The following is a 10,000-nucleotide window of genomic DNA, read 5'->3' on the forward strand; positions in this document are numbered from 1 at the left end:
GATGAGCTGAGGCGGCGTCCTCGCTTTCTGTCACAGTAAACAGAGAATGTTTTGAGTTCATTAATGTGAAATAAATTCGATCAGTGTGTGTTCCTCTCAGCTAACGACAATTAACCTGAAGCATTCTCCATCCTCCGAAACAGTACTAATGGGAGACGCGGGGAAGGGGGCGGGGCTTCCTTACGGGTTAGTTAATATCAGAGAGTTCAAAACACCTACGCAAATGTTAAACATTCTGGATTTATATGTAAGCTGCATCATCTGCTGTTTTACTGGGTGAAGAAGAAGAGTCTTTTGGTGTATTTTTGAGTGATAGCAGTAAAATGTGAAGCTCCTACGCAAAATGTGTGTAAAAGTTGCCAGTCACTCCACAATACATTATCTCTTACAACATTAATTGTACAGAGCTCCAATACTTTTGAATTCAGTGTTTTGGAGAAAATATCGGCAGATTTACATGTTTAAAAATGTCCTCATTTAAGATGTTTAAGATCAAAATACAGTCAAAATACACTTTTGTTTTATTTTCATTTTTGCTCACTTTTCATGAAGGGTGCCAATACTTCTGGAGCATACGGATTGCTCTGTGAGTATTTCTCTAACGCTGGGGATCAGTAGACGCATGTGACCCGCAGTTACACCTGAATTCATCCTCGTAAAAGTTCATCCATTTCCTTCTTCCTTGTGATTGACAGCAGTTATTTTTTCTCCTCTTTTCTCTCTCAGTGCTTGAGGAAGTTCACTCTGCTGCACTCGTCTTCGTTCTCCAGCCAGCTTCACTCCATCCACAAACATGTCCGGCTCCTACGACGAATCCGCCGCTGCTGATGAGGCCATGGACAGTTTTTGGGAGGTACAGGCTTTTCATTTATTCAGCGCTTCATCAATACTGGTGTTGTGTTTTTGCCAGCGTGAGTGTGTGATGAGAGTTAAACACACAGAAGCCACGTTGTGCTTCACGTCTGAATCTGCCAGAAAAACAACAACGGCTTCGTTTTTACACTGAGCTGGCTTCTCAGAGGGGTTTCACCACCTGCTGTGCTCCTTCAAAGCCTCTCTTTTTCAGTGTTAGAGCTGCGCTTTTGTCGTGTCCGGTCTTGCATTTTAAACTGAGGAAGGTTGTAACCTCACCACAAAGCACACACACGTCTAACCAGCGAGTTACCTGCTTAAACGTCCGGCTGTCGTCTTGCCAAATTTGATTGAAAATATTTAAGCGTGAAAGCTACATTTGATTTACAAATCAGATAGCGAGAGAAACTCCTCTGATGTTTTATTTATTTGTTTTTACAAATTAATATTATAATTATCTAACTCTGAATACAGATTTTGAAATTCAAAAATTTAACTAGTTCCTCAACAACATTTGATTACTTTATTATTTTTATCTCTTTATAGTTGCAAAATGAGTTAGTTCCTGTTGTCACTTACGTTATAGCAGCTATAAACACTCGTTCCCTCACCAGCCTCTTTATTCTCTCTCTTCAAGTTAATAAGATTAAAAAATCGCAGCTTGTTCCGCATGTTTCTGAGAAACCGCAAAGAAGCGTAAACTCCTCTGTCCTGAAGACGTGGGAAAACGTACAGTTACAGCTTCACCTCTGACTGTTACAAAGCGCTGACACTGGAGACTCCTTCCATACATGTTACAGATATATTACAGAAAAGATTTTTAATCCGTTTATGAGGAGCGTCCACTGTACACGTCCCTGTGAATGAGCTGTTACTATAGAAACGATAACGTATTAGAGCGAGAGCATTAATATAAACCTGTGATTTGCAGCTGCACTACAGTCAGACAATGAATCAACACCTCCTGACCAATCACAATCCAGAGTTCTGACCTACAGCTCCGCCGTGTCTCGGGCCGGTTCTGTTTACTGTACGTCGTGTGGTGATGAGCGAGGGATTGAACTCCGCCGTGTTTGGCTGTGACTCATCAGAAGCTCGGCCTTGCTGATCTCTCACTCCTCGTGAACGCCCACAGAGCGAACTCCAGCGCCACAGCGGCTAATAAACAAACCCTGCACCACACAGAGCTCCAGAAATAGAGCTGAGGAAATAAAAGCGCTGCGAGTGAGTGATGATCCGAAATGAAAAGAGAGGTTTTATTTCTATCAGCTGCGCTGTGCGTATTGTAATCTATTAGCTCTGCGGTTTTGTAAAAATCTGACTCACAGTGATCTTCACCATCGATCTGAACATCTCAGGAATTTTCATTATCATTCAGCACACGCTGATTTAATACCTCAGCATCTCCTACACGCGCAGCACAAGCCGAGCTTTCTCTTATAAAAACCACAAAAGATTACAATCCGCTAAACTGAACGTTATTTACATTATTATATTAAACTTTTCCTTTTATTCTGTGGAATTATTTGCTCAGTTGTGGTTCATATTGGAAATAAAACTAGCACAAAAATAACACTGAAAGCTGCTTATATTTATAATATTTATTATAACGCAATACAAATACGCAGAGCTGCGAAAAACATTTGAATTACTTTTTCTCTGTTGATTACAATTTATGCAGTGATATAAACAAACAAACAAACAAACAAAATGTAAAAATTCAGCATTTGGCTTTTGTTTTTTTCATTTTTGCTTTTAGTTTCTGCTAAATATTTTTATTTTGGTGTATGATTAGTAAGACTATAACATTATATTTTATAAATATATTACATTATAATGTATGTAATTTATATATTTTTTATTTATTAGATTATTTGTTTATTTTTTTGCTTACTGTTTGTTATTATGTGTGTGTGTGTGTGTGTGTGTGTGTGTGTGTGTGTGTGAGGTTTTCTGTACTGCTTCTCTACATCTCTAAATACACTCTGTGTTTCTTGGCTGAGGTTGTCGGAGTGTCTGTGGGAGTCGAGTGTCGTAATCATGAAGAAGAGGATTAATGCAAGCAGAGCTGGAACACACACACACACACACACACACAGACACACACACACACACACACACACACATGTCGACACTGCCGTGAGCATCATTGCATAACTCCACATGCACAGGCACGAGCTCAGCCACTAACACACTCCTCTCTCTCTCTCTCTCTCTCTCTCTCTCCTCCCTCTGTGTCTCTCTCTCTCTCTCTCTCTCTCTCTCTCCTCCCGCTGTGTCTCTCTCTCTCTCTCTCTCTCTCTCTCTCTCTCTCTCTCCTCCTGCTGTGAGTCTTTCTCTCTCTCTCTCTCTCCTCCCTCTGTCTCTCTCTCTCTCTCTCTCTCTCTCTCTCTCCTCCTGCTGTGAGTCTTTCTCTCTCTCTCTCTCTCTCTCTCCTCCTGCTGTGAGTCTCTCTCTCTCTCTCTCTCTCCTCCCTCTGTGTCTCTCTCTCTCTCTCTCTCTCTCTCTCTCTCTCTCTCTCTCTCTCGCCCCCTGCAGGAGCAGAATGAAAGCACATGATATACATCACACACAGTTAACATGGAGTACGTTATATTTTGTTCACATTACAGGATAAACACTGGAGTCTCCTCTTTTCCCACAAACGGTTTCTGCTTTGTGTGGTTTGTTCACGTTTAGAAAACAGGGTTTCAGCTTCCATCCCAAAGGTTTTTTTGGTTCGTCCTTCTGGAGGAACCCTTAATGGTTCCTTATAACCCTAAAGAACAGAGGGTTTTCCTTTCCACTCAGGGATCCGGTACAAGAAGACTGAATATCTGGTTCTGAAGAGTAAAAACATGGACAGTCTGGAGAGTGTTTGTGGCCCTAAAGCTTACAGTCCTCCAGTGCACAGGGTTCCACGTAGCACCCTAAAGACTTCCATCTGACCTCCATCTGGAGGAACCCTTAAAGGTTTTCTGTAAGGTTTCTCTTTCAGAAAGGATTTCAAGCAGAACCATTAGCCATCCAAACCATCTTGTGGAACCATTATTTAATAATGTACAACAGGAATTTCTCATATTGCTTCGTTTATTTTTACTTCTGCAACCATAAACACGGTTTCTGCTGCGTGTGTCCCGTACACGTTATCCTAAAGGTTCTTCAGTTACGTAGACTGGAAGGGCATGAGAACTTTGGTTGGAGAACCCTGCCCTAAAGCCTACAGGCCATCAGAACACTGTTAGGAAAACGTTTCATTCTAGCACTCTTATGCTTCATCCCGTAAAGGTTCTTTATCAACTCCAAAACAGAGGGTTTTTCCTTCAGAAAGGATTTCAAGCAGAACCTCTTTGGTTTGGCTCTCAAGAGAGGTTTCCCTTTTAGAAAAGATTCCATGTGGAACTCCTTTAGAAAGCTAGAATCATTAACCACCCAAAGAACCCTCGAGGAACCCTTGAGCATTCCTCTTAATATTAAAATGAGATTTCGTGAACATCTCGACTGTCAGTAGATCAGACCCTGAGTTTTTAAGATTAATGACCATTAAAAAGAGTAGAAAGAAAGGAATGCTGTGGTTCTCAGAGTCATGTTGATCGATAAGGCACATTATGGTGACCTCCAGCCTCTTTCTAACAGAACCTTTTTCTTTTTTTCCACAGGTGGGGAACTACAAGCGTGCCGTAAAGAGAATTGACGACGGACATCGACTCTGCAATGATCTCATGAACTGCCTTCAGGAACGTGCCAAGATTGAGAAGGCCTACAGTCAGCAGCTCACTGAGTGGTCCAAGAGATGGAGACAGCTGATTGAGAAAGGTCAGAAGGTCAAACTGTTCCACTGTAGATCCACCAGCTCCAGGTCATGGTGTTTAAACTTGATTATACAGTGAGGGGAAATAAGTTTTCAGATTCTTTTATCTTTAATATTTAATAAACCTCCAGTGCATATATCCACTTCATATTCACACACATAATGTCCTCTGATTTTGTACTATTAATTATGAAAAATGCAAAAATGATGCATTCATAAGCACAAATAAAGATCAGAGAAAAAGGAGACCACAAATGACCAGCGTTAGCACAAATGTTAGCGCTAATTAGAGCTTCGAGACGTCTGCAGCGTTGTGGTGCAGTTTTGGTTCATTCCTCTTAGCAAAGCAGCTTCAATTCCCCAAGGTTATGAAGATTTCGCTGATGAAGTCACAGTTTCAAAATCCTCTATAAAATAAAGTCAGGAGATTGGCTGGGCCAGGCAAACACCTTCACCTCCTTTTTAGAAACCAGTCTTGAGTTTTGGATCGATGTCTTGTTGAAATCGTTGTGTGATTCTTCTCCCCAGATTGAGTTTCTTGGTGAAATTAAATTCTCCTCTAATGTGTCCCGCTATATCACTCCATTCATGTTTCCTTCAACGGTATGTAAAGCCCCAGAGAAGCAGCTCCATATCCTGATGCTCCCATCACCGTGCTTCACTGTGGGTCTGGTGTTCTTGGTGTTCTTGGTGTTCTTGGTGTTCTTGGGCTCATACTCTTAACCCTTCTTTCTCCAAACATCATGAGCTGAATTATTGCCAGAGTTCTAGTTTTGTTTTGTCTGACCTGAATATTTTGTTCCAAAAGAGTTCTGATTCGTCTACATGCTCTTAGACGTACCTCTCTGTGCTTGTTTTTTTTTAGCAGAGATGTTTATCTTGCGGTGTTGGAATGGACATGATTGTGGTGCAGTTCATTGCTTATTGTTCTCTGTGTAACTGCTGTTCCTGCTGCTTTCAGGTCGCCCTGCAACTCTTTTCGAGTGACTGCTGGATTCTCTCTTACTTTCCTTATGGTTAGTCTGAGAGTGTGATGATTAGTTGCAGTTCCATGAACCAATTATACTGACAGGGTTGTTTAAGGTCTTCGCTATGGCTCTCTAGCTTTTTGAGTGTTGTTTAATAATGTTGTCCCTGAGAACTTTAGGAAGCTCCTTCACCTTCACCATGATTGCTACTCGTTGCATGAAATCTTCCCAACCAATGGCAATGTCTTTTATAATGACAGCAGGTTTCATGATGTGTGTAAGTTTGAAGTGAATATGCGCACCGGAGGTACATTAAATATCAAAAGCAAAAGTCTGTGAACGCTTATTTCCCCTCGCTGTAAACACTGTGTAATGAATTCTGTTGAACGTGTCTTGTGTTTTTGGTACGTATTGATGGTAAGTTTTGTTGCAGGGCCTCAGTACGGTTCTGTGGAACGAGCCTGGCTGGCTGTGATGACGGAGGCGGATAAAGTGAGTGAGCTCCATCAGGAGGTGAAGAACGGCCTGCTGAACGAGGACGTAGAGAAGGTGAAGAACTGGCAGAAAGATTCCTACCATAAACAAATGATGGGAGGCTTCAAGGAGACCAAAGAGGCAGAAGAAGGTTTCAAGAAAGCCCAGAAACCATGGGCCAAGAAACTCAAAGAGGTAGGAATAAGAACACTAAGATTATTAATGTTAATCATAAATGACCTTCTTATTAAACCTTGTTAATCACAGGTAAAAATGATCAGATATGGAGGTTCATGTTGGAAGAAAAAAAAATCATTTGTATCGTATTTATACAGTGAGAGGAGATAAGTGTTTAGACACTCTTGTTTGTGTTATTTAATACAAGTCCAGTGTATAGATCCACTTCACATTTACACACATCATGTCTTTTGTCTTTGTAATTATAATTATAAACAGAAATGTACAGTATGTAGTCATAAGCGTAAACAAAGATATGTTTATAAAACATTATTAAATAACACTTGAACAGGAAAAGTTACTGAGCCATAGCCAAGTCCTTAAACATCCCTGTCACTAGGTTACAGGTAGAAGGTTCATGGAACTGCAACTAATCAGGTGAACCTCAGAAGATTTCACACCACGCTCTCAGACTAATGATAGGGAAAAGGGAAGAGGGAAGGGAGCAGTCACTCGAAAAGAGTCGCAGGACAACCAGAAAGCAGCAGGAACGACAGTTACAGAGAGAAAAACAAGCAACAAACTGCATCACAATCATCTCCATTCCAACAAATCATCTCTGTTCCACAGTACACTCTGGTCAGATGAAAAAAATAGAACTGGCAATAATTCAGCTCGTGATGTTTGGAGAAAGAAGGGTTAAGAGTATGAGCCCAAGAACACCAAGAACACCAAGAACACCAAGAACACCAGACCCACAGTGAAGCACGGTGATGGGAGCATCAGGATACGGAGCTGCTTCTCTGTAAACAGTACTGGGGCTTTACACACCGTTGAAGGAAACATGAATGGAGTGATGTAGCGGGACACATTAGAGGAGAATTTAATCTCACCAGCCAAGAATCTGGGTTGCAGATGGACCTTTCAACAAGACAACGATCCAAACACACAGCCACAATAACTCCAGAAGGCCTTGTGTAGTCGACTTATAATCTGCTGACCTGAATCCCAGTAAAGTTAAAGATGAGAGCTGAGAGGAATGGGCCAGAACTGAACCGCAATGCTGTGAAAACCTAATTCCTTCTTACTGTAGATGTCTCGAAGCAATGTCTCTAATCACCAGCAGCGGCTTTGCAACGAAGTTTAATTTGTGGTTTCTGAATGTTTTTTAAACCTTATCAATTTAGCTTTTTAAACACATGTGCTGTGTGTAAATGTGAAGTGGATATATGCACAGGAAGTGCATTAAATAACAAAAACAAAGGTCTCTAAATACTCATTTCCCACTTTTAGTGAATTTAAAATGAGCTATTCTAACTGGAACAGAGTGTACTTATTAAGTGTTAATACATTTACGGTTATTTTAATGATGCATCAATTAATAAGAATAAAACAGAAAGAAAAACAGCTTGTCATGTTACTGAGAAAGTGGAAAGTATAAACTCGTGTGTCCTGAAGTGTGACCTCCAGCTCCAGCTCCATCGCCGCTGAGTCACGGCTCCACCTTCCACATCACCACAGACTCCAGTCCACACATTCCATCATTCCACCTCACCTGTGTGCTGATCACACCTGTCTCTCCTTTCCACTCATTATCGCTCTGTATATACACCTCTCGCTTTTCTGCTTCTCTCTCTGAGGGTTCGGGATTGTTTTTACATTTCTGAGCATTATGCTACAGATTATTTGGTTTTAGATTTTTTTCTTCATTTCAAAACTTTAATCCAGTTTTGCTCTTTACTATCATTTATGGATTTTGGTAATGACTTCTGGCTTGTTTGTGAAAAAAAGAAAGAAAGCTATGACATGTTTGCTTTGCTGATTCTGAAACCCATCTGATATCATTTTCTTTAAAAATCAATAAGCCTTAAAATGATTTTTTTCACTCCACAGTTAAACCCTTTCACACAAAAATCACTTCCATTGTAAATCTAATAAAGTGTAACTATAATAAAATCACTCCTAACAAAATAAAACAGTCAGGTCTCTTTATATATAAACAGTTTCAGTTGCAAAGTAAATTTCTCTTCCACATCCAGTCTTCTGTTCCAGGATCTAATATCCAGGATGTTTTCTCAGGTATCTGATCCACCATTTTGTTTTTGCTGGCATCGGTCCAGTCCTGATGCTGCGTATCGGATCAGTGCCATCTCTTACAATGATGTAGTTAATAATAATGGAAGTCACTGAAAGATCTTAAAAACATTCCTGAATTTTCATCTTTAAGCTCCAAAATCTCATTTCTAAATAAACAATTTGGTTTAATATCAAAGACAGTCTGTTAGGTTTAAAGAGGAACTTTATTATTAATATTATTATTGCTTTATCTGCATCTGTTCCAGCGTTCTGCTAAAACTTCACCAGGTTGGGAGGCGGGGCTTAATAAGGGCGTGGCCCAGGGACAAAATTGTAGACGTTGAAGTTTTTGGCTTTAATATAACGGCAGTGTAATTACGTCGTTTATGTTGATGTTAATGTTTTTCTTGAGCTGTTTGGAAAGAACTATAACATTTTTTGTACCAGTGTGTTGGAGTGTCTTTACTCCTGGAGTAAAGCTACTGTGTGTGTGTGTGTGTGTGTGTGTGTGAGATCTCCTCTGAATTGATCCGTGTGTCTGAATCAATACCCCAGCGGCGTGGCTGTGAGCGTGTGGTAGAACGGCGACACTTCGCTGGCGTGCCGCTGAGCTCAGCGTGTTTTTACACTCGGGAATAATTCAGTTTTTGCGAAGCAGCTTTTCAGCCTCACTGGGAGAGAAACCACGTGATGTTCGTGCTGATGGTGGAGATTTCTGTTTTGGAGATGAACATTTGGTGTCACGGTTATCAGTGCTGTGACTGTAAGGGTGAAAGGTGGTGAAGGTTTTAGGAGAGAATTCCAGAATTTGTTGTTTTTTACCTCTTTCTATTATAGCAGCGCTGCATATTAATAACCGTCTGTCGTGTTTGCATTCGTTCATTTCTGATTTCTTAAAATCCCGTTCCGAGGTGTTCGGAGCAGGAGAAAGTGATGAGAAAAGGTGTAAGAGTCAGGAGCAAACACAATCAAGTGTAAACTATATCATACATTTTAACTATAAAATAATTCTGAAATGATTTATCTACCGTGTTTATGTTTATATTTTACGCTCAGAGTGACTAACGTAGACGTGAGACGAGGCACAGCACAGTGTCAGGATTAAATCATAAATCATACACCTGTAGCATTAAACTGCAATTATTTAATATAATTTTAAATAATGAACCCACCAAGCATCTATAAACTCCATTAATTATTGGCCCCCTTGATGGAAATGAGCAAAAAACATGATCACATTTTATACTCAAACACTTATAAAAATTTACCCTTGCTCTTACACTCACCTTTACCCTAACTTTTTTTTTTAGCTGATTATTTTCTGGTCTTAGTCGTATCTGGTTCTTTTTCTTATAGGAATTATTTGCTTATATTGCTTTTGATTCTTAACTATATTTTATCTCACCATTTTAATGTAGTTTTTCCTGTTATGCCTGATGGTCAGCACTCATGTAGTTTTAAATGTGCTGTATAAATAAATGTGATGTGACTTGACTACCCTTACCTTAACTAGTACTTATAATAATCACTCTCCTTTAGTACTAGTTTAGTACTTTAGTTATAGTATTTACTCAGAAATATACAGTATGTGGCAAAATGATCAGGAAAGTTTAAAATTAATGCACAGAAATTCCAGTCGTTCCTAAAATGTTTATTATTTTAA

At 39.9% G+C, this 10,000-nt stretch overlaps 1 protein-coding gene across 3 annotated transcripts in view; it reads left to right on the plus strand.

The window, feature by feature from the left end:
- Positions 1 to 10,000, plus strand: part of LOC113525328 (protein kinase C and casein kinase substrate in neurons protein 1) — a 50,966-nt gene that overhangs the window by 28,387 nt on the left and 12,579 nt on the right. For all 3 annotated transcript variants that reach the window (XM_053240873.1, XM_053240875.1, XM_053240874.1), the window contains exons 2-4: positions 727 to 853; positions 4,491 to 4,647; positions 6,044 to 6,279. In XM_053240873.1, the coding sequence (XP_053096848.1) occupies positions 794 to 853; positions 4,491 to 4,647; positions 6,044 to 6,279 (453 nt within the window). In that variant the 5' untranslated portion in view covers positions 727 to 793. The remainder of the gene's footprint in view (positions 1 to 726; positions 854 to 4,490; positions 4,648 to 6,043; positions 6,280 to 10,000) is intronic.

Source organism: Pangasianodon hypophthalmus, chromosome 16 (assembly GCF_027358585.1).
Source record: "Pangasianodon hypophthalmus isolate fPanHyp1 chromosome 16, fPanHyp1.pri, whole genome shotgun sequence".
Lineage (NCBI taxonomy): Eukaryota > Metazoa > Chordata > Actinopteri > Siluriformes > Pangasiidae > Pangasianodon > Pangasianodon hypophthalmus.